Source organism: Vanessa cardui, chromosome 7, assembly GCF_905220365.1.
Source record: "Vanessa cardui chromosome 7, ilVanCard2.1, whole genome shotgun sequence".
NCBI classification, from domain to species: domain Eukaryota; kingdom Metazoa; phylum Arthropoda; class Insecta; order Lepidoptera; family Nymphalidae; genus Vanessa; species Vanessa cardui.
In genome coordinates, this window is record NC_061129.1 from 11,617,300 (window position 1) to 11,642,600 (window position 25,301).

Below are 25,301 nucleotides of genomic sequence, written 5' to 3' on the forward strand. Positions count from 1 at the left end.
ATTGCCATTTTATTTCAATAATTCCGGAATACATAAAATCGGTTAAAGTTTATCAATTAAAAGAGTAATCAGTTCGTAAATAACGATTCACTCCTCTCTCGACTCGATACTGAAGAATCTATAATAAAAAAATAAAAATTTCTGCTAATATTACAACAAGTATCACAACATTGGAAGGATTCATCTAGGCGACGAGGCAGGAGTCGTGGTCGTGCGGCGCGGCGGAGGCGGGCGCGGCGGCGGCCTGCAGCACGGAGTTGACAACGGCGCGCGCCAGGTAGCCCAGCGACACGCCCGGCGCCGCCGCGCTCAGCGAGCCGCGCGCCAGCCCGCTGTCCTGCACGCGCAACACGAGCTTTACGTGACCAATGTGTTATTCGCGTTGGGCGTATTAAAAACCAGTTCCTACCGGCTGCTTCGCTTGCGTTTTACATTTTGGTGTTTAGGTATCACGCATTAAAAGTAGACTATATTGTTCCTTCGAGGTTAAGCTTGCTTGCTGCTTTGACAGAGTTACTTTTGCTATTAAGAGCAAAAACACACTATGTAATTAAAACAATTAAAGAAATAGAAAACCGTAAATTCTGATAACTATTCTCGAACAGGCTACCTCAGTGTGGATCGATGATTGAGCACAACGTGCAATGATTTTCATCCTATACGCGCAAGTTTAATTCTGTGTCAAGAGCGAAATTAAATATACACATGAAAACAGTCGTTTGCGTGAATTTAAACCCTTTAAATATAAATAAATATGAGACAACATCACATACATTACTCTGATCCCAATGTAAGTAGCTGAAGCACTTGTGTTATGGTAATCAGAAGTAACGACGGTACCACACTTAACAGAGATGACGATCTACACATTCTACATTAGACGCGTCCCTGGGGGGCATGTTACCTTCGCGTATGTGGTGTCGGCGTCGTCCAGCAGGCGGTCGAGGTGCAGCGCCTGCTGCAGGTACAGCTCGGGGTTGCGGCGCAGGATGGTGGCCAGCACGCACAGCAGCTCGACGCACAGCTGGCGGCGCTCGGGCGACGGCACGCGCACCAGCGCCTCCTCCACCAGCAGCGCGAACGACAGCTCCGAGCGCGACATGTTGACCAGCGTGGGCTGCGCCGGGATCGCGTGCCCCTGCCACACGCGCGCGTATCATGGCTGTCGTTAGTCGGGCCCCTATCTTTTTTTTTTTTTTTTTATGGTATAGGTTGGCGTACGAGCATATGGGCCACCTGATGGTAAGTGGTCACCATCGCCCATAGACATTAACGCTGTAAGAATTATTAACTATTCCTTATATCGTCAATGTGCCACCAACCTTGGGAACTAAGATGTTATGTCCCTTGTGCCTGTAGTTACACTGGCTCACTCACCCTTCAGACCGAAACACAACAATACTGAGTACTGTTGTTTGGCGGTAGAATAACTGATGAGTGGGTGGTACCTACCCAGACGGGCTTGCACAAAGCCCTACCACCAATTCTCGCCCATTTTCAATCTTACCTCAACTACGATTCCGTTGGGCTTTCGCAGTAGAATATCCCAAACTTGTACGTAAAAATGTTTCGGGACGCGACACGCGCGCGTATGATGGCTGTCGTATGTCGGGCCCTTATTCTCGCCCATTGTCAATCTTACCTCAACTACGATTCCGTTGGGCGTTCGCAGTAGAATGTCCCAAACTTGAACGTAAAAATGTTTCGGGACGCGACACAGACAGCCTTCTAATCTTCTCCGTTGCAAGGGAGTCAATCTGAAAACACGACTTTGTCAATGATGGTCCTGTATTATAAGTTTATTTATTTTAAAGAAAATTACGAGGATATCAAATAAATATAATTATTTATATTGTGTACAGACAGGAAAAAGCGCATGATAATGTCAATCAAGATCAGAATTGTTATGATATTTATCATTAAAACATTATCACTCGCATTTTAATGGCTAGGCTTCTGGTGTTTCACATAAAAAAGCCTATATTATTCCTTTTATTGTAAGCTTGCTAAATATCAAATTTTCTAATATTCGGATCAGTGGTTCGTCCTCGCAAGAGTAACAGATAGACAGACTTATTTTCGCATTTTAAATATTAGTTGCGACATGTAAACGCACCCTTTTTCTTCGGCCCAGTCGGACACGGTGAGCACCTTCTGTAACAACGTCCGCAGCTTAAACGGCGACAGGCTCTCCAGCGTGGCGTCTGCCCGCTTCTCCTCCGGGAACAGGTCCAGATAAATGCGTATCGCCTCCAGCACCCAGCCCACGCGAATCTTCAGAATTCCGCGGAACATATCTGGATTGGTACCGATCAGACGACCGCAATAGAGAACTATTTCCTGAAATAACAATTATTCTCGTATCTTGTATCGATATAAATTTAGTGGCGTAGCTATCGTAGGGCCAGGTGGTGCAGTGCACCAGGGCCCCTGAGTTCAGAGGGCCCTCTTAACTAAACCTTAAGCTGCTAAAGCTAGGAAATCACGACCCTTCGTACAAGACTTCTTATTTTGTATCTATAATTTTAAATGGTAATTATTAGTTAAAGAGGTATGGGAAACTGGGTAAGGGCCTCATTCTTTTTCTATGCACCGAGGCCCTTCCTCACCTAGCTACGCCACTGTCTAAATCAATAAGGTATTAAAACGAAAACAAACCGAACCTGTTGCAGCACAGCCCCGATGATGTCGTACGGCTGTATCGTGGAGTACATAACCGACTGGATCTCGCCGGGCGTCATCGGCTTGTCGAACACGGTCTCCTTGCGCCCGATCACGCCGACGGTTAGCTGTTACATTATAACCAACATTCATATTAAACCGAAATTTATTTTTACCTTCCTATATACAATAACTACTCTTAAAAAATAAATCTATTTAAACATATACTTATAGCCGACTTAAGCGTTAAAAATCAAAATCAAAATCAAAATAAACTTTATTCAAGTAGGCTTTTATAAGCACTTTTGAATCGTCATTTTACAATACAATATCATGTTAATTAAATACAATTATTTCAATTAATGTATCCTGCTTGGAAGTCAACGGGTATTAACTCCACGCTTTTTTATCATCTACAAAATCTTGTATCGTTAGTCAGTGTATCTATATACAAGCGAGGGAGCGGTACCTGCTTGCCGCTGACGAGCACGGTGGTGATGAAGGGGCTGATGGAGTCCACGGTGTGGCTGAGCAGCGACGAGCAGTAGCGCACGGCGCGCCAGTGGCGCAGCACGCCGGCGCTGCCGTACAGCGCCTTCAGCGCCTCCAGCGTGCTCGTGCCGTTGACCTGCACACGCACCGGTCACTCGCAGGTGAGCCCCGCGCGCCGGGCCCGCTGGCGCTCACCTCGGGCTCACCTCGTACATGGGCCCCTCGCGCTCCAGCAGGATGCCCCACAGCTGGCTCTGCGCGAAGATGTTGTCGGTGGTGCGCAGCGCGTCCAGCACGTCGGGCGTGGCGCGCTGGCTGTAGGCCCGCAGGTCGAGGTTCTGCTCGCGGTAGGTGAGCGTGCGCGGCACGTCCGTCAGCGACTGGTAGCCGATGTAGTCGTGCTGCAGCTGCTTGAACTGCGTGAACATCTCCGACGGAAACTCGCCCTGGCTCATGAAATCCAAATGTTCTGAAATATTTACCAACGCAAACCTTCCATCAAGATACTATACGTCATGGGGTAGAAAAAAATTAACCAAGGCAACTATTTAATTGGGATTGTACTACATACAAATAATTGAATAATTCATTAAAGAAAAAAGTAATGAAACGAAATCAACTTACCGATACAAGAACTTGAAATGAGATTCTGAAGCCTTCCGAGGCGGACTTTAACTCCGTCACAGTGACCCTTTTTGAGCATCGCGAAAAGGTCTAGCATTTGCTTGAAGTGTGGGTCTCTCATGTGTTCCTCGCGGACCAGCAAGCACACCGTGGGACGCCCCGACAGGCGCCAGTATCTAGCAGTAACCGAAAGTGATGAGTAATTTTTAATGTATAATCAGATATATGGGCTATTATAACATTCAATTTCATCAAAACAAAACACTGCAATAAAAAGAATGTTTCAATGCCGTATTATTTCGCGATGAAATGAACGATGATAACGTGGTATCTCTCTGGTTGATTAAAGTCATACTATTACTATCCACATAATACATACATAGATGGTCAAATTTAGGAATCAAAATCGATTTTTTTTATCTGATCTGTTTCACCCTTATGTAAAGCTAAACATAAATAAAAAAAATGTATATCGAAGAGATTTTGACTGTCAATTTATTAAAAAAGTATTGCCCTATCGGACTTACTTGCCAACAAACTGCAGTTCAGTCTTTATATCGTCTATAAGCAACGCCATGTCCCGATACAAGTAGAACTCAGACACTTCAAATATCAGCGGATAGCACAGCACCGTCATACCGCACACCCTGTAAATCTGTCGGATAATGTTAAAAATGAGTCATACATTTTAGTTAAGTTATTCAAGTTCATACCTTACTCGTGCCGAGCGAGCCAACCGGTCGTATCGGTCTGCCCGTCAGCTTCAGTTTCCCACACACTCCCAGCTCCCTATACACGTGCACGAGCTGTGTAGAACTGCATATCTATAATGTAAGGTTTAAATACGGTTTATTAAAATTGCTACGAATTTCGAAAATTATTTAAGTTGATTTTTACTCGATCAATTTGTTTAAATTATTAGATGTTAATTCGACTATTAATAGATCCCTACAATAAATATTTTGATATAAATCTACCTATTACTAAAAATGGGTTTCAGACTGGGAAATGGGCCACTACCGTGAAAAATATAACAATCGCATATGCGCTACCAAACTTGAGATGTTAAGTCCCTTCAGAACGCTACAATATTAAGTACTGCTGTTTGACGGTACAATACTTGCTTAGTACCTAGTGAGTGGTCCTAACCCAAGTCTGACATATGAATGTTATTGCTATGAACGCACCTGAACAGGTTCAACTTCATGCGGCGTCTGCGTTTGGATGCCGTACGTTCCCAGCATAGCTTGGAGACGCATCGATTCTGCGATCAGAACGACTTGGACCACCAGGTCCGTAGCTATGCCCTAAATACATATTTAGTGATAAGTAAATTAATACTACTCCTCATATCAGGCCCAGTTATAGTAGGTATGTATTCATAGCGGAGTTATTATAAAATATTTGATTATTCTCAATGTTTGATTATGAATACCCAATTAATAATAATGTGTACATGCATTTATAATTTTATCATTAATTAATTAATTATATTTATTCCGGAATTTTATTGATAACAAATGCAGTATGATTTATTTTTAGAATTTTAAATATTGTACCCAATTATGCATATAAAATTTAAGCTAATTTTATAAATCATTCATCATCGGACATATAACCATATTTCTCTTTAAAAGAACCTTTACTTAAATATTTTACTTTAATACATTATGTTCATTCCAAATGCAAATACATCGAGCTAAGCTGTGTACATAAGCTTTAAGAAGAAGACCTCGCCGTTATAAAAAAATTAATGTTATCTCTCAAATCAAGTATTGAAAAAACGGTACATGCGTACTAACGCCACAGCAACATGAATAAAATGTGTGAACGCGCCAATATAGGATATATTACGTTTTTTTTTAAATAAATAATTAAATACTTTTTTTTGTCTGTATTGGCGTATTTTTTTTGGTGTGTCAATACGTAATAACCGAATAAATTTACATATCTCAAGTAAAAAGTTTAATAATAGAAATTAAAGAAAATTAAGTGACAGAAAAGTGCTTAAAATCGAAACGTAATGAATACGACACGTGACAAATCCATACTGGAGTAGAGTTACCGACCCATGCATAGTTGAATCATAAATTACCTAATACTTACAAATGCCGGTTTTGCCTGCAATTTGTGCATGAAAACAAAATAATTTTGATATTTAATAAATTAAAAATGACGCAAATGAAATAATTTGGAATTTTGTTTCTGTGTTGCCGAATGCCGATTTCAATGGCAGGATGAGTAAGAATTTACATGTCATCATTTAAGAAGAAAACAATAATATTTTGTAGCAGTATTTGTGGATTTATGCGCTTTTAATTATTAAATGACAGCAAAGCTATTGGAAAATATTAATAATGAAAATAAATTAAAATTGCATATACTTAAGTAGTAAAAAGGTTGTATTGTAAAATAAATTTATTGTATCGGTAAACAATATACAGTTTTTGTATTGTTTTGTAATCATTTATATTAATAATTGTTTGTATGTTTAATATAGCAGAGCTATTTAGTGAATCGCATGAAATATGTAAATATTACTTACTAACTATATTTATCTCATCTCGACCTGCCATTGAAATATAATACAAGTATACAATATTGCCGATCCAGTTTAGGATAAAAAGTAAAGTAGTCCATTTGAAACGGGACGGAATCGCAGTAAAGTTTTTTTTTTTGGAATTTTGTCGTTACCCTTTTTAAAAAAATAACTGTTAATACAATATATATATAATTATGAAAAAAGCTAATTTTCTTAATTGGAAATGTAGCAGATGGAAATAATATCTTACATTAAAAATTCAGATTTTTTTTCAGAGAAAGAACATATAATGTGAAATATAGAAAAAAAAAACTTGTTATTGTTTTCGGCATTTTTTAAAAACATTAAGAAGTTGGCGACGAGAGGAATTGAAATAAAATCTAAGAGAATTTGAAATGCAAACTTTTTGCGTAAACATTAAAAGAGTTTTTAATAAATTATGAGACAAACCTGGAAAGCCGAATACCGTCCGGCGCGCCTCGGGCGGTTGTACGAGGGCAGGTACCGCCTAATGGGATCCAACTCGTTGACGTGCAGTAAGCCCCCGGTCAGCAGCTGGGCTATGACGAATAGCGACTGCGCCCACAGGAATAACCCGCCTGTGTCTGAATTAAACGTTACGAAATTAAACCTATCATAGGAGTTAGCTATACCTACTACAAAAAGCTTAACCTAGGGTTACTAAAGAGTTAAGCGAAAGAAATGAACACTGGGTGTCAGTAGAAGAAACATAAGTTGATAGTAAGTAGGAACATGATTTGTTAAATTTGGTCAATGTTTATATTGCAGATCATTATTATTTATTTAAATAAATGGAAGAAATTTTTGATCTATAATCTGTTAAATAGATTTGGTCTCAATACAGAGTAGTAGGAATACAAAAAATCCAGCCGCCAGGCGTTGGAGGGACGTTCGCTATTTATGATCACAATTTTTGGACCATAGGTCTCTTTATCTTTTAATCTCTTAAATCGGAGATCGCCAAGACGCTGCGCGCCTACAACTTTATACTAAATCTGTTTCTAAATAATTACAAATATGCATAATACCATACCAAATGATAGATTTTTATTCTAAATAGCATTAGGCTTTACCAATGAGATTGTTTTTAATAACAAAATAAAGCTTGCTAAACTATTATGCAAATATATACTGCGGGTTACTAAGAATTGATCACATTATAGCTCGGTATTCGCCATTTCAAAAATATATTCTTTGTATAACGAAACATGTTTCGCCAAACACCACAATATGTTCCAATTTACGGTTAAATTATAATGATTCGTATTAATTACTGACCATTTTTGAAAGAATATAACAAATATAATTCACGCTTGTTATTAAAATTAAACAGATGTTTCATATTATTAGCTCTGTACACTTTTATTTTAAAGGTGTAAGGTGATGATGACGATGGCACGACGTTTTGACTAAATTCGGATCATTTTCAGGCGTTATCAGAAGTTATCTGCACAGGTGTGTGTATGCTCACTAACCACTCTCATAATCCAAAAAGGATTGGAGAGGACACAGACGCAGGACCAGTTTATTCACAAAATGTGTTTAATTTTAAAGCAATATTTTTATATTAAATAATAAATAACCAAACATTAAAAAAAATTGGCTTAGATAGTTTCTAAATAGGACTCATACAAATTTTATCATCTCATACAAAAAAATCATCTGTAACATCTATGAAAACAGAAAAAAAAAGAAGTTTGTTAATAAAAAAAGGCACAGAAAATTAGCACAAAGGTGTCATTCTCAATGGCAATACATATTTTACCTTTGTTCTCTTCGTCACCTGCTTTGTCTGTAAAAATTATTATTTTTTTATACAAGAATACCTCACTTTATCAAGTAATTAAAACTTACTATTAAAAAGTTATTTGCTTATTAACTTTTACCAGACAAGTATATATTATTATTAATATATACTCGAGTATGCTATCGAATAAATTTATACATATACTTCGTATTAATTTATTCGATATATATATATTTTTTAATCTTTGTACTTAAGACTTGTCTTAAGTAAAAAGACATTAAAATAAATACTTACTGGCCGGCAGTCGCCGTACGGAGTAGGGTTCACTGCGTTCATTCTCAATTCCCTCCTTCGGAACGTAGTAGTACCATGGAATAACTGGGTCTGAAATTATGAGATAACTTATTTTGTTTGAATAAAATTATACACACATACATACTACGATAAAAAATATAATACTTGACATACATATGTAGATATGGCTTCACACGGGTAAAATACTGATATTAAATATAATAAAAACGATGCTACGACACCACATTATAAACTTCTAAAATTATCAGTGTTTCTTTGTTATATTGTCATATATTATTTACAATAACTTTCCTCTCGAATCACTCTATCTATTAAAAAAAAAAAACCGCATCGAAATCCGTTGTGTAATTTCAAACATCTAAGCATATATACGGACAGACAGCGGTAAGTGACTTTGTTTTATACAATGTAATGAAATGATAATAGACAGTTAAATCACCTCCGTACTCATCCATATATATCCGAGACTTCAGTAGTTTCTGGTACTCTTCGACCTGATCGGGTAACGTTCGGAAAACTCCATCGATAATCATCATCACGTAGAACAAAGGCCACTCTGATTCGACACCCTCGAACTCCTTTAACTCGCCTTCGTTATAGTACCTCCTATTTGGATCTTCTAGGACACACTTGTAGCCATCTCGGCTGAATCGTTTAAATCCATATTTTCCTTGCAGACGATTCAAAATGTTATTTTTAGTCAACTGCAGCAACAGTTCCTCGTGTGTGGCGAACGCGGGAAACGATATCGTTGGTAGAAGAGCCGCATCAACCCCCTTTTAAATAAATTTCATTCTGTCAAATTCTAGGCATTTAGTACCTCAATTATATTTACTATAGTGGTATTTTATTTTAAAAAAAAAAGTTTGCCCGGACATGTATATTGCATTTAAGAAAAATAATGCATAGCAATAATGACTAGGGCTAAATTAAAGCAGATCTTAGGAGAGCAAAGTTATCAGTTTCTCAGTGATGTTATACAAAAGCTAATCCGTACACAATCAAAATTGAATTATAACATGAAAATGGTTCCTGTGTTTTAAAATGTAATAGTTTTATTTATTTTAAAGTTGACTTTACTTAATATGCCATAACATATATAAAAAAATATCGTAAGTACTGTTTAAGAAAAATAAAAATAAATAATCTATAATGTTTTTTAGCAGTAAACTCATTTTTCATGGCCAATGTACTACAGAATTAATTAAAGCATTAAAATTTGGGAACTATGTTCACTAAATATAATAAACCAAGTCTAATAGGCTATTTGACTGGTTTTTAAAATCCATTTTATATTATTTTGTAGAGGTTAAGGAACCCAGTAAAAGTTATTTTTTTTTTTGTTTCTAGTAAATATTTGCCGAAAAATATCATATTAAAAATTCCATATTTAAATAACGCGCGAAAATGCTACTTGGACAATAAGGCGCTGCAAAAGGGTCGGTGACGTCACTTTTCTGTATTTTAATCTGTGGTACATATAGTAGAAAAGCACGGTTTACAAGAAAGTGACTTCATCATAAGCCCGGCCAATCAGGAGCGTTTAGTGTCATGTGACAAACCTTTGAAAAAATGCATTATTATTTATTGATTTTTGAATAAATTAAGTATTATTTTCATCTTTCGTTAGTAAATAACCATTTTAAACTCATAATATACACTGATTACAATAATTCGCAATTTTTTAATTTTTTTTTTTATTTTTATTTTATTCTTTACATCGTCAATGTGCCACCAACCTTGGGAACTAAGATGTTATGTCCCTTGTGCCTGTAGTTACACTGGCTCAGTCACCCTTCAAACCGGAACACAACAGTACTGACTACTGTTATTTATTTTTCGCATTGTCAAATAGCCTATTATAGACATTACCAAAAGTAAAACGTTTTCATTAATTTTTTTTTATCAATAAATAAATGTCCATCATTATATGTTTGTAGTAAAAGTTAAAATTGCATCAAACCTTACCTATTGCAGAGTCGAGATGACCCAGTGGTTAAAACGCGTGAATCTTAACGGATGATTGCGGGTTCAAACCCAGGCAAGCATCGCTGTTTCATGTGCTTAATTTGTCTTTATAATTCATCTCGTGCTCAGTGCATGTGACAAATTTCATAGAAATTCTGCCACATGTGCATTCCACCAACCCACATTGGAACAGTGTGGTGGAATATGTTCCAAACCTTCTCCTCATAGGGAGAGGAGGCCTTTAGCCCAGCAGTGGGAATTTACAGGCTGTTGTTGTTGTTGTTACCTATTGCATTGTTATGGAAAAAAATTGGGTGTTCCCAATTTTGCAAACATAATATATTTATGTATGCGTACCTTGGAGCTGGACTCCCTCGGCAGCATGGTCTCGAAGATGCTCCGGTTGCGGTTGTGCGCGTCGATGTCCACGTACACCACGCTCCACGACGCGCCCTTGTCGCCGAACAGGTTGCAGCCGTTGATGGCCTCCAACGCCGCCTTTGCCATGCCTACAGCGCAAAACTACATTCTTACAACATACATTCAATTTATGGCTGTGATTACATAAACATAAACCATTAATGGTTATATTTTTATTTTTTTGTAATTAGGTATACCAAAAAATTTTTTTTGAAAATCCATGGCTATGGATTCGATTAAAAATCGAATATCCTTAACCATATCCATAGCCAAAATGAACCAGTATAAACCAAAAAAAAATTTTTTTTAATTACCAATAGACGAGGCATGAATCTCTGGTTTCCCATCATTATATTTAGTTCCTCTCTCCCACATACCATAGTCGGGTGTACGATATGCGCGCTCCACATAGTATACTAAGTTTTGTACAAAAGCCACTTCATCCTGAAAATATACACAAACATTTATATTAAAAAATGATTTTGCCATGCAGGTCAACTCAAATTTAAGCATCACTATTGAGGTAGCTGGAAACTATCCTCAAAAGAATTCGTTTTCTTTCTATTTTTTTTTTTTTTGTAAATTAGATAAAGGATGGTTTTAAAAAATATTTTTTTATTTCTTGTTCTGCACAAAAAACACTATTTAGACATAGAATTCTATTTTAAGAAGTAAGGCTGTCCTGTCTGAGTAAATGGTAGCTTATTGAAAATTTTCACTAGTGCAGGGACCCAACTATTATACAAATTGTGTACTTATGATTGGTACAAGAATACTTCAAGCCCAAACAACACACTATAGCAGTGCTATGATACTACCCAGCCAAGTATGCCTATGAAATTTATATATATTATTTAAACAAAAATGACTAACTTTGAGCAAAACTTTGAGAAAATATATTATGAATAACAGTCAAGAAAATAAGTCATCACAATCGTAGATGTCACCAAATGTCAATACAAATGTATGCACTTTTGAAGACAAAGATCATAATGTAACAATGTTAATATGTGTGTCATATTCTTAAGTTTAGTTTACAAATTTTTTAAAGACTTCTAATAATACCACATACCTGTGTGTAAATAATTTGAAGACCAGATGTTATCATTTGAACAAGAAACAATAGATAAAGAGATATCACATCAATCTGAAGGTGATGGTATTGATCATCACTTAGCACAGGTTCACCAGTAGTGAGATGAAACTTGACATGGAGGGCATGTGCTGCACTCTGTCTGGTCTTAAAGGCCTCCACTCTGGCAGATTGTTTGATCCAACATTCAAGTATGCCACGCATGCATTTTACTGTGCTCTGTCCTAATTCATGGGACTTTCCTCTATCGTCATCAATCCGCCTGTGAAATATAAAATAAGTATTATTATCTATAAAAGTATACATATATTATCAAACTTGATATTAAAATTTACTTGAAAACACCAAAATTAAGCCATGTGGGGTAGATATTATATTTTCATGAGTTATTGTATCTTCTAATGGCAATACTGTATTTTAAATTTTGTATTTCAGCTTGAAGTATAAGTGAGTCAGTTAAACATAGGCACAAGGAAAATAACATCATAGTGCCCAAGGTATGAGGAGCTTTGTTCATGTATGGAGTGATTAATATTTCTTATAATGCCAATGTCTGTGCATTGAGGTGACCAGGATTTTCTCTTCTTTTCATTTTCCTACCTATATGCTTGATACAATCCCCATACTGCAGCAGCACAATATATACTGTCCCTTACACTTCCAATATGTAGATCTGAAGATAACACTGGGAACAGCCCAGTAATAGGGCTCTGAAATCTCAATAACTGTCTTTTAACTGAAATGCAATAAAACAAATGTTATATTAAAATAAATAGTACTGTCTTATGGGAAATTACATATATTTTAGGAATCGGATTTTCATAACACTATACACATTTTGTGCTCATATAATTTTATTTAATCTTAATCTCTGTTCGATGAGTTGCATACAGTAGTTTAAAAAGATATCTCATAATTGTACTTAAAACAAATAATTCTGCATTTATAAATTAGGGAGAAAAATGCAGTTACTTGTGAACACTGATCTCTTTTATACTATATTAATAATAAACAAATTGTTCTTGTTTCCCTTACATTCTAAAATGCTAATAATATAACACACCTATGGCATAGTATATATCAAGTTGCCTAACTGTTTCTTCATAGTTGGAAATCTTTAGAAATTGCTGTGCATTTATATCGTCAATGCTCCCTTGGCGGATCATATCGGGGAAACACTGAAAAAAAAAATTAAAAAAAAAAAATAAAGAAAAATTTAACCATTTTGAAAAACAAAAAAGTCCTTCAAAACAGTTTTTAAATTTTGTTAAGAAGTAATTTTGTCTTTTTTACCAATAGTTTAGTAGCAGAGGATTTTAATAAACTCAATATGTTGTTACTGTTGCATTTTGTCTTATCAAGTTATAATTTAGAATACATTCATTTATTCACAAGAAGTATTTAATAATATAAAAGCTACACGCTTAACGCATTATTTGGTTGTGTATAAAATAGTACTATTTAAATTATAAATAGATTAATTGTTCAGAGGTTATATTCAAGGTCAAATAAATAATAACAAGTCAAATGTCAGTGTAAGCAGTACTGCCAGAGCTTAAGCATTATGTTCCCCTTGGCCCTTATTGGCCTCACTAAAAAAAATTTAAGTAGTGGTACCAGTGGTACAATTATAGAAAAATTAAAAAGAGTTTTATCACTATTTCCGGATTATTTTCAGTTTAATTTATAATAACCGCAATCTAAGTTAATTTAAACAAGGCTCCTGTAAAATTTACATGTAAAAAAAATATTACATTTAAATTACTAACATATTAGTTAGTAATTTAAATGTAATATTTTGTAACCATTACTCAGATTCATATAATTAATATAGAGTACATATTTTATTTTAAGACATTGTAATCTCCATGTATTTAAGGGGTAAAATTAGTGTATAGTTAAATGATGTATTTTTTTGCATTTATCGTAAAAAAAACACAAAATTGTACAAAAATCAAAATTATCACATTATAATTTATAATCATTGAAATATTTTATAATTATTATCGGTATATGGTCTGTTATCTGTTTTTGGCTGTGTCTGTTCATTTGATATTTGTTTATCTTGAATTCAGAATTGTAATTATCTATCAGAATATTTATGTATAATCTATGATTGTCATGTTGCAAAATTTAGGACGTCGAGATTGTTTATTTATATTTATATTATAAAATCTAAACAGATGTAAACAAATAATGAAATAAAAAAGGGTTTTCATTTCGCCATTAATAAAATTAATTTTTATTTACGCTTTATGTAGCTTTATCAAAAAACAACTTACTTCGTTTTATCTTTAAAATCAAAGGTAAGCTAATGTTATCTTAAACTTATTGTTATCGTTCAAAAATACTTATTTTAAGTCGAACTCTAGGTTTGTTCACGAATATCAACAGAAAATGAGTCATGATGCAGATCAGGAGCAAGAACTTGAGAATACATGTAGCAGAGATGCTCAGGTTTTTTAAATAATTCAATTTTTATTAAATACACTAACCCCACTTGAATGGAATATTGCACATTTTTCATGCATGATTACATTACGGTTTAGCTGTCTGGAAGTGGTTAAAAGAAGATTCAATTTAAAAATAGCTGTCATTTTCTAACAAAGAGAAAACTGTGTGGTCAATGTCATATTTAACTATTGTAATTTGCAACTCATGATCAGTCTTTGTTATGACTAACATCTAGTTTTAATCTTGTATGTGAAAAAGCAATATATGAGTTTATTGTTAATAAGTAATATTTGAGACTTTGAAATATTGCATCTTATTAATTTAGTATTTACAAAATTGGTGACTAAATGTTTCAATATAATTATGATGCTGTGTTTTGCATTTAATATTTTATTTTTATGGAGGTTGTGGCCTGGCTGTATGTTTTTTTAGTCAATAAGCCCTGCTAAAAATTATAATATTGTAAGTTTATATATTTTCAACATTTAATTTTATCTATTGCAGATTGATTTATTTAATTTAATTGGAGGAAGCTGGCCACCAGCTCCAAGAGAACCTGAGCATCCCGAGTATGGATCAGTACCACTCAGTCCCAGACGCAATATGCAACGTACTAATCATCATGAACGGGTCAAATCTGTGAATCTAATTAATCATATAACTCCAGAGAGGCGTAGAAATAGACCTACGACATCTTCAAATATACAAGTTACAGAAGATTACTCCCAAAATATAAAGATGGTACATGAAGCTAAAAAAAATGAAACTGGTCTTTTGGTTGGTATGTATTTTGTAAGTCTTTAATAAAATATCTGTAAATTTTTATGTTATCTGGATATGTCCTTGTTAAATAGTAAATATTTACAAAAAAAATAACCATTATTATATTATAACTTTTATAAATGGGTAACAATTATATTATAACAACTCACCTTCAATTATTTTGAAAATAATAAATCGAATTTCTTCTTATGAACTCATTCATAAAAAACGTAGTGTTTTCTGGCCTGTTTTTGTATAAACTTTATTCTTTATTTTATGTTATATATACATTACACTACATAATATTTTTATTTACATTAAAAAAAAAATAATAACCTCAACGTCTTACACTTTAGATAACATTAATTTTTCATTACACAGCAATGTCGGAATTTTATTTGTATGTGATGTTAATGTGTAAATTTACATAATATTTCTTAAAAATATTCGTTTATAACGAAATGTTTCATTTAATTGATTTTATTTATAAAATTTAAAAAGTGTTACTTGATTATTTACTGAAAGGTAAAGCCTATATTAAAGCGTATATAGCTTAAAAAATAGTAAATAATTAAAACATTTTTATTTATATTCAATCCTTATAGAACATACATATTAACAGTGGTTTGAAATTAATTACAAATATAAACTTACTGTTGTTCCTTCCATTGTATGCATAGTCGTAAATTATAAAATATATAAACAAAATAAAAACTAAAACGAAATTAAAGCTATTACATATTAATCTTTAAAGGAATGAATACAAAAACAATATCAGCAAGTAGAGCACAGACTGCATACGTTTATGCGTTCTATTTTAGCTTTCCTATTTTCTAATTATAGTCGTACGGTCGCTGTTCGAAATCGGCCGCTATAATGTAGTGTACGTCGAAATGTCTCACTCGTATTATTTACGAGAGCTATCTATCGATGAAATACCTCTCTGCGTACTTCAATATGAACAGAGTACGTTTTAGAAGCAGGAATGAACACGCGAAATTAATTCTATGTTGAATTTCGTTTGCATTATTTATATTTTTCTCAGACGTCTGCAGCGGAGATGGTCCGGAGGAGTTGTATGACTCTCCGTCCCTGGGATCGCCCCGAGCGGTAACATCCAATGCGAAGCCTTCGTGCCAGTCACCTGAACACTTGCAAGATGACATCGGGGTCGGATCGCTCGTCGAAGTCGCAACCGACGTCGATCAAAACTACTACGGCGTCGTTAGGTGGATAGGTCTGATAGAAGGTTAGTCTGTTTTAATTTTAAAATGTTATAAAGAAGAACACATTAACTAAAAGTATTTTCCAAATCAAATGTACTTATATTATTATCAGCGCCGAGAGTGCAAAATTTCATCTCGATCGGTTGAGTGGCAGTGGCTTAAAGTTCATTGGCCTGAGTCCGTATACGAAAATGTTATATTGAGTAAATCTGATAAATGATCTATTTGTGTGTATGCATTTTACTCCAAATATTAAAACAGAAGACGGAGAATAAAAACAAAGATGAAACATGTTACTTTTGTTTCATGTAATGACAGATTGTATCTGCGATCTTATTTTGCTGATCTTTACCGACTGACTTTTTTTACTATACAGTCTCCCAGATCTTCTCTGACGAAGCAAACTAGTAGAGCATATCATAAGAGAGACGTGTAGGCAATAGCTGAACGGCAACTCTCCCTATCCGTCATGACACATAACTTTCCATAACGACACCTCTTTTCCCCGCCGCCGCCCCAACAAACATTTAACAGGTCGCCACAACGTGCCAACTGTAACTTTTGGTTCTATAAGCTGGTCGCCATTACGCCGCTAAAACGTCGATATCACCAAGAAAAGGCCCATTTTATACGACTTAGTTTCCTATAAGAGTCATGTAGCGGTCGCATAAGTTACTTTTTGGTCGCATAGTGGTCGCATAGTGGTCGTATAGAGGTCGTGTGGCAGACTTACAGTGTTTATTACCACTGCTTTACGACATTTGATCGAATAGCAGTATCCAACACGCTTCTTACAAGACTATATTTGTTGTCAATGTGACTGGATAAAATATTAAATGTAAATTGAATTTGAAAGCTGTCACGAAAAAACTTCATTGATTGTGAACATTATTTTTTATTTATTCATCAATGTGTTTACTTCGAAACTCAAGTTCAAGGAACATTGATCTGATGGGAAATTAATTTTATCGAGTATAATGCGCTAGTTTTAACTATGTAATTAACGCGCTAGTGTAATTCATTAAATAAATAATATTTTATTGAGATTTTTTAAAGTAAGTTTTAAAAATTACCTTTACACGATTTAAAGTGCAGGAAAAGACTTTTATACAACTTCTAAACGACGTTTCAATTTATGTCATTATTGGATTTGTAAATATTCCGCCATAGAAAACGAAATTAGAGTTCAGTTTAGTATTTGTCAAGTGTTTAAAACCTTGTTATTTTATATAACTATTGAGTTTTTTTGTATGCTTTGAAAAAAAAAATGATACGTGATATAATAGTTCAGATTTTATACCCATTTTTTTAGATCATCACGAAGTATATCATTTCCATGGGCTTCATTTCTGCTATCATAATCGGAACTATCACTATTACACAATCCAGCTTTCTTCCCCACCCCCCGATAAAAATCAACCGCCTTTTGTTTTTCTCGTGCCAGGCATTTACCAGCAGTACCAGCTCGGCACACCACGCCACGAGAGGAAGTCCCACAATACGGTGTCTATAACCGAATCAATAAACATGCTAATAAATGTAATTTCAATTAAAAAAAAATGTATTTAAAAATCAAAACCGTACTAAATATTATTATTTGAATTAAAATTATATAAGTATATTTAAAATATCATGACAACTGTTACACTAAATGCACTTTCTGCGCTTCGATTAATATTACGTTGCTCAGAACTCTCTAAATTTTGTACGGAACCATTTCCAATTGATCGACAGGTAACTTGTCGCGTACTTATATTCGATATAGTACAATTGGAGGTAAGAAATAATGCATAATTTTTTTTAACTTTAATCTTAAAGTGGCCACTTTTTTATATATTTGCCCAGCTTTTTTTATCCTTTTCAACTATGTAAAATTATTTTTACAAAAACGCATATGAATGGCGGTGTATGTAATATTTAGTGTATTTTAAAACTCTTATACGACATTCAGTCGTATAAATGTCGGGAAAAAGTCATATTGACTTAAATTCGTATAGGGGTTTTATACGTCACTCTAATACGACTATCGTCGGTGTAAAAGTCGCAAAGACGGTTACACGACTAAATATCGTGTAATAGTCTTATAAAGCAGTCGTATAGACGTTTCTACGACGTTTTTACACGACTATAAGTCGAATAAACTATAGGCGGCACTAAGTCGAAGAACAGAATAAAACGACTTCTATACAACGCTTATACAATTATTAGTTGCGTAATTTCTTCTTATACGACTAAAATGTTTGTTGGGGCCGGTAGAGATGGCTTACAATATTACAAACCAACGGTCACGTGACATTAATTTGAATAAAGAATAGTTATGGTCGTTCGTTGTCCGTCGCTCAGACGATGTAATGTGTGGTCGTATGGTGTAACGTGTGGGTGCGGCAGACATAGCGACGGCGGGCGTGGAGCTGGAGCAGAGCGTGTGCGGGCTGGGCGACGGCAGCCACAAGGGCACGCGGCTGTTCTCGTGCGGCGCGGGCCGCGCGCTGTTCGTGCCGCTGCCGCTGTGCCGCCGCGACGCGCGCTTCCGCGACACGCCGCCGCCCGAGCCGCTGCGCGACGAGCGCTACGACCAGGTCAGCCGCTCGCCACCTGTTGAACACCTGCTTGCAGCCGAGTTGCTCTCGACGACCGACGATTGAAAAACAATTGGACGACGATGAATAAAATTATTATTTTAATAGCAAATAAAATTTCTAAATGATTCGATATAAGACCTTATTTAATAAAGACATAGAGAGGAAGGAAAAAGAGTGAAAGCTTACCTGGAGAAAGTGTAATGCTAAATTCACCTTTCTTGACGATTTCTGCCAGTTTATTCTACAGTAGGTCATATTAAGAAATTCGGTTCCAAAAAAACACCAGGTTTCGAATAATTCATTGTTTTGCAGCCGGATTGTCCCGTTGTCACGGGCGTAGTGCCGCCTTTAAACTCGCTGGGTGAGCTCGCGGGGAAGAATCGGGGAATACAGGGACATCACAACTCGTGCTACCTCGACGCCACGCTCTTCGCTATGTTCACCTTTACCAGCGTGTTCGACGCGCTGCTCTACCGGCCGCCGGAGCCCGAGGTATTGCATTACACGTATAACTCGTATTTCCTCATTTTTAGTATGAAAAACATTTCACGGTACTCAAAGTCTATTAATCAACAAAAAGTACAAAACGAATTAAAACTCTCGAAGCTGCGATTCTTGTAATTTCTTCCGGCTGATTCGAGAGTGCGTGCGTGTGGCAGGACTCGCCGCACTACTCGGAGGTGCAGCGCGTGCTGCGCGAGGAGGTCGTGAACCCGCTGCGGCGCCACGGGTACGTGCGCGCCGACCGCGTCATGAAGCTGCGCACGCTGCTCGAGCGCCTGTCCGACGTGCCCGGACTCACCTCCGAGGAGAAGGTGCGCTCGACCTCGCCCACCATTACACTTTAACGTTTGCCTTTTGCTTAAGCCCATTCTAGAAACTTCCACTTACAATGATTTTCTACCGCCAAACATTCGCCCACCATTATACTTTAACGTTTTGATGCCTTTGCTTAAGCCCATTCGTGTAGCTCCCACTTAATCTGATTTTCTACCGCCAAACATTCGCCCACCATTACACTTTAACGTTTGCCTTTTGCTTAAGCCCATTCTAGAAACTCCCACTTACTATGATTTTCTACCGCCAAACATTCGCCCACCATTATACTTTAACGTTTACTTTGCTTAAGCCCATTCGGGTAGCTCCCACTTAATCTGATTTTCTACCGCCAAACATTCGCCCACCATTATACTTTAACGGTTTCGTGCTTTGTCTTTGCTTAAGCCCATTCGGGAAACTCCCACTTACTATGATTTTCTACCGCCAAACATCGTAATATATAATTGTTGTTTCCACCGAAAGATGAAGGAGCCCGTCTACAGGTACATGCACGTAACATCTTGGCCATCAGCTACCAAGGAAGATGGAACATTAAAACGCGACCGAACCTTCGATCAACTACCAGTCCTTAATATTTATACAAAATATCGAGCAATGATAGCGCTGAGTTTATTTGTCTTAGCTTCCACTAATAGATGTAAAAATTACAATAATAAAGATTAACATGTGACGTCCCAGCACAAATAGCTTGCATCTCTCACTACTGAAGTGACTAAAATTTTCCGTTAAAAAGTTAATCGAGAGATATTAGAATATAATATGTTTATTTAAAGGATCCAGAAGAATTTTTGAACGGATTGGTCGCGCAGCTGCTTAGAGCCGAGCCCTTCCTTAAATTATCCTCGGGCCAAGAAGCGTACTGCTACCAGCTTTTCGTTGAGAAAGACGAACATATAACATTACCGAGCGTGCAGCAACTATTGGAACAATCCTTCGCCACATCTGGAGTGAAATTAAGTGAGGTACGTTTTTGGTGACTATTTTGTGGTATATTATTCAATACAAGATGACATTAATGATTTGCTATATTATTTCGTTCGCAATGTCAAGTCGAGATGGCCCAGTGGTTAGAACGCGTGCATCTTAACCGATGATTGCGGGTTCAAACCCAGACAAGCACCGCTGATTCATGTGCTTAATTTGTCTTTATAGTTCATCTCGTGCTCAGCGGTGAAGGAAAACATCGTGAGGAAACCTGCATGTGACAAATTTCATAGAAATTCTGCCACATGTGTATTCCACCAACCCGCATTGGAACAGCGTGATGGAATATGTCCCAAACCTTCTCCTTAAAGGGAGAGGAGGCCTTTAGCCCAGCAGTAGGAATTTACAGGCTGTTGTTCTTGTTGTTTGTTGTTGTTGTAAAGTCAAGGTACCTATTAAAAATGTCCTCAATCTATTTTCTAAAATTGTCAAAATTGACATTCAAGTAATTAGAAATTTGACGTCGTAATAATTAAAAATAATTCTGTAATCGGCATCTCTTAATCGGCAAACATGGCTCTCATATCTCACAAATAGCTACTTTCGCATCTTAGTTAATAAAATAACTATTAATAAATTTCTAAAAATACCACTCTTAATAGTAATTTTCATTGTAAGTATTTTGTCATACTATATGTTAGATTGTTGCGTCTAAAAACATAGTCTGTATGGCAATATGTCTTTTTATTTTTAGTGGGTGCATATTTTCTACCAATTTCTTTACAGGTACCAACTTTGTTTCTATTTGTCTAAATGATTTTATTAAAGTTTTTTTCCGTTACAGGTCCCAGCTGCATTTATTATTCAAATGCCTCGGTTTGGTAAACAATACAAATTGTATCAGCGAGTACAACCATCTCCACTACTGGACGTCACTGATCTCATTGAAGGATGTAAGTTGATATATTATGTTTTGTTACTAAGATTTAAAAAATCATAGGACTATAATGCAAACGATTTCATTTATATTCGTATTTTTACTTCCGACAATATTTAAAGAAAATACACAAAGTAAAGCTTTGATAATTTGATATTTTTATAAATTGTAGCGAAATTTATGTTAAGTCCAGACCGACAGGTATAGCAAGAAAATATTTAAGAATGTCAATTTCATATTGTACCGACTGTAACTGTATCACCTAATATTGTAGTTTTTTTTTTATGTGTTTACATAATTACACCCATGCCGACTATTTGCGTTGCGAACGTAACATGAACATCTTACATAGTATAAACTGCTGCATTTACTACCGCTGTGTGTCCCTACGTATGCTTTGATCTTTAACATTACGCAACTGATTTTGGAATGGTGTCTTTTAAAAGATAGGTGTGATTGGAAAGGATGCTTTTCATATGTAATGCACGGGCAACATAGTAAAGAAACACTGATAATTTTAGAAGTTTAAATTGTTGTGTTCCGGTTTGAAGGGTGAGTGAGCCAGTGTAACTACAGGCACAAGGGACATAACATCTTAGCTCCCAAGGTTGGTGGCGCTTTGACGATGTAAGGAATAGTTAATATTTCTTACAGCGTCATTGTCTATGGGTGATGACTTACCATCAGGTGGCCCATATGCTCGTCCGCCAACCTATACCATAAAAGAAAAAGAAACCGGGTGGGTCGCTAGTCCTACTACTATTATAAAGGCGAAAGTTTGTATGTATGGATGTATGGATGTTTGTTACTCTTTCACGTAATAACTACTGAATGGATTTGAATGAAACTTTACCACAATATAGCTTATACATCAGAATAACACGTAGGCTACAATTTTTGAGGTATCTAATGTGAGGTCGTAAAAAAACAATTTTTTTGCGCTTACATTGCAAACGCTGACTGAATCCAACAAGATAGATCAAAACAATGTACTACAGTATTGTACAACTTAAAAAGGTCTACAAAAAAGTCCGTGTTGGTATATGTTTATATCTTAGGAATAACCCACAATAACCATTTTTTATCCTTTACTTTGTACGGCTTATTTACGAAGCGATTTTAAGCGATTACTAGACTAGACGGGACGAACCTGAAGTCCACGCGAACGAAGTCGCGGGCAAAAGCTAGTTGTGAATAAAACGTATGACCGACGTAGCGGGTGTGAGGTCGAAGGTCTGACAGCGCGGTGTCCGCACTCCGCAGTGCCGCGGCAGTGCGCGGTGTGCGGGTCGCTGGCGCGCTGGGAGTGCGGCGCGTGCGCGGCGGGCGGCGCGCTGGACGCGGGCGCGCTGTGCGCCGCCTGCCTGCGCCTCGCGCACGCCGCGCGCCCCGCGCACAAGGTGCGCCGCTGTCCATTATCTTAACCTAATACTCTGACGACCTCCGTGGTCGAGTGGCGTGTACACCGGTTTTCATGGGTACCCCACTCCGAGGTCCCGGGCTCGATTCCCGGCCGAGTCGATGTAGATTATTATTAATTTTCTATGTTGTTTTGGGTCTGGGTGTTTGTGGTACCGTCGTTACTTTTGATTTCCCATAGCACAAGTGCTTTGACTACTTACATTGGGATCAGAGTAATGTATGTGATGTTGTCTCATATTTATAAAAAAAAAAATACCGTTGCATCTCAACCGTCACTATTTGTAAAGTAAACAAGTTATTTACCAAAATGATTGATTAGTAGATATTTTTTGTTGAATATTGTGAAAAAAAGTTGTAACAAAAAGGTAAAAAATACGATTTCGTATTAAAAGAACTGTTATTGGGTACAAGGTAAAAAAATGAATATATTATGGTTTTAAACATGGTAGAACTGTTCTTATTCGGATATTTTCGTCAACTAGTGAATCTACCGTATCAATTCGAGGTTAATTTTACTTTTAACCTTAGATAATAGATAATTTATTAAAGCGATGAACTTCCAAATCTCAATAGATTCTTATATTTAATTAGTCAGTAGTAAAATCATATTTTTTTTTATTTGATATAATTATTATGGTTACAAAACACCAATTACATAACACTAAATATACATAAATACATACCAAACTCAAAACTGTGCTGTACAGTATAAACTACTTGGCTTACATATGATGAAGTGACACGATTTTCTTTACGCTCAGGCCACACCTCTGTCCATTTGCGAGGAGTATGCTAACATTCTCGAATCGTCACCCATTCCACGCGTTTATATGGAGCTTTTCGCGGTGCTGTGCATAGAGACAAGCCACTACGTGGCCTTTGTTAAGACGGGCGCCGGCCACGACGCGCCGTGGTGCTTCTTCGACTCCATGGCCGACAGGAAAGGTAAGACCAGACCGAATGTAATAATCGAATCAGTGGCGTAGCTAGGTGAGGAAGGGCCCCGGTGCATAAAAAAAAAATCGGGCCCTCATCCCCTCTTTCCCATCCCTCTTTAACTAATAATTACCCTTTAAAATTATAGATAGCAAATAAGAAATCTTGTGCGTAGGGTCTTGATTTTCCAGCTTCAGAAGCTTAAGGTTTAGTTTAGAGGGCCCCCTAAACTCCGGGGCCCTGATGCACTGCACCAACTGGCCCTACGATAGCTACGCCACTGAATCGAATCGACGACATTCGTCTGAGAGTCTGAGACGTGGGTCTGTCGCAGGCGAGCGCAACGGCTACAACATCCCGGAGATCGTTGAGATCTCGGAGCTGTGCGCGTGGCTGAGCGAGGAGGGGCGCGCGCTGCACGCCGCCGCGCCGCTCGACCGCCACCTGCCCGCGCCCGCCAAGCGCCTGCTGGCCGACGCCTACATGTGCTTCTACCGCAGCCCCGACCTCGCCATGTACCGCTAGACGTCGGCCCTTACACAAGCCTTGATAGATATTCTCGCTAGTTTCAAAATTAAGTGAATTATATTTGATTATTATTGATTGAGCTGAGATGACCCAGTGGTTGAGCTGAGATGGCCCAGTGGTTAGAACGCGTGCATCTTAACCGATGATTGCGGGTTCAAACCCAGGCAAGCACCACTATATATATGTGCTTAATTGTGTTTATAATTCATCTCGTGCTCGGCGGTAAAGGAAAACGTCGTGAGGAAACCTGCATGTGTCTAATTTCATCGAAATTCTGCCACATGTGCATTCCACCGACCCGCATTGGAACAGCGTGGTGGAATATGTTCCAAACCCTCTCCTTAATGGAAGAGGAGGCCTTATCTCAGCAGTGGGAAATTTACAGGCTGTTACTTTACTTTACTTACTTTTTGATTGACATATATTTTTTTTAGTTGGAGTCTTTATAGTCTATAGGGGGAGGGTACAATCCTATTCCTGCTTAGATAAACTTATCCACTAGAGTACTCCCGTGGCTGAGATTTTTCAACTTCCACTAGAGTAAACATTAGTAAAATTTAATATTTATTGGAGAGGATTGAAGGTTTTAGGTGTATTTATTAAAGCTACAGAGTTTCAATATGCTACTACTGTTGCTTATTTTAAGTTAAAAACACTTAGTAGTTGGTTTCAATTAGTGATTTTTATCATTTTAAATATATTACTTATCATGCACTATACAGTTATGCAGCCTTAACTACATTGTCAGTGTAGACACGTGCTGTGTCTATTGTGATATTAATATAAAACCCATTAAAAAATATATAC

General features: G+C 36.7%; 2 protein-coding genes across 8 annotated transcripts; one reads left to right on the plus strand and one right to left on the minus strand.

Annotated features, from left to right (window-relative positions):
• Positions 1 to 7: 7 nt before the first annotated feature.
• LOC124531341 (probable phosphorylase b kinase regulatory subunit beta) lies at positions 8 to 15,909 on the minus strand. The gene is made up of 22 exons (XM_047105874.1): positions 15,754 to 15,909; positions 12,947 to 13,061; positions 12,484 to 12,619; positions 11,863 to 12,145; positions 11,105 to 11,234; positions 10,728 to 10,879; positions 8,842 to 9,178; positions 8,382 to 8,471; positions 8,106 to 8,132; positions 6,770 to 6,924; positions 5,884 to 5,898; positions 4,965 to 5,084; positions 4,491 to 4,601; positions 4,305 to 4,432; positions 3,778 to 3,953; positions 3,360 to 3,622; positions 3,131 to 3,289; positions 2,664 to 2,789; positions 2,117 to 2,340; positions 1,643 to 1,757; positions 905 to 1,138; positions 8 to 337 (listed from the first exon to the last, which is right to left on the minus strand). Exons 1-22 carry the CDS (start codon positions 15,775 to 15,777, stop codon positions 185 to 187), a joined length of 3,273 nt encoding a protein of 1,090 aa, XP_046961830.1. The 5' UTR covers positions 15,778 to 15,909; the 3' UTR covers positions 8 to 184.
• Positions 13,969 to 25,282, plus strand: LOC124531335 (ubiquitin carboxyl-terminal hydrolase CYLD). Of its 7 annotated transcripts, none has more exons than XM_047105861.1 (13): positions 13,969 to 14,189; positions 14,256 to 14,340; positions 14,842 to 15,118; positions 16,145 to 16,348; positions 18,714 to 18,904; positions 19,220 to 19,399; positions 19,567 to 19,722; positions 20,521 to 20,709; positions 21,516 to 21,624; positions 22,842 to 22,920; positions 22,966 to 23,008; positions 23,792 to 23,975; positions 24,301 to 25,282. In XM_047105861.1, the coding sequence occupies exons 2-13, from the start codon at positions 14,281 to 14,283 to the stop codon at positions 24,489 to 24,491; spliced, it is 1,863 nt and encodes a 620-aa protein (XP_046961817.1). In that variant the 5' UTR covers positions 13,969 to 14,189; positions 14,256 to 14,280; the 3' UTR covers positions 24,492 to 25,282. The 7 variants fall into 7 exon arrangements, with proteins under 7 accessions (XP_046961817.1, XP_046961818.1, XP_046961815.1 ...); XM_047105862.1 differs by having other exon boundaries at positions 22,872 to 22,920; XM_047105859.1 differs by having other exon boundaries at positions 22,872 to 23,008.
• The last annotated feature ends 19 nt before the right edge of the window (positions 25,283 to 25,301 follow it).

Coding starts and splice junctions, on each gene's coding strand:
- LOC124531335 (XM_047105859.1), top strand. CDS start 14,281: ATGAGTCATGATGCAGATCAGGAGCAAGAACTTGAGAATACATGTAGC. Junction 19,723..20,520: donor GACTCACCTCCGAGGAGAAG/GTGCGCTCGACC, acceptor GTTTATTTAAAG/GATCCAGAAGAATTTTTGAA. Junction 21,625..22,871: donor CACTGATCTCATTGAAGGAT/GTAAGTTGATAT, acceptor CGCACTCCGCAG/TGCCGCGGCAGTGCGCGGTG.
- LOC124531341 (XM_047105874.1), bottom strand. CDS start 15,777: ATGCATACAATGGAAGGAACAACA. Junction 8,472..8,841: donor ATATATGGATGAGTACGGAG/GTGATTTAACTG, acceptor TCATAATTTCAG/ACCCAGTTATTCCATGGTAC. Junction 8,133..8,381: donor CGTACGGCGACTGCCGGCCA/GTAAGTATTTAT, acceptor TAATTTTTACAG/ACAAAGCAGGTGACGAAGAG.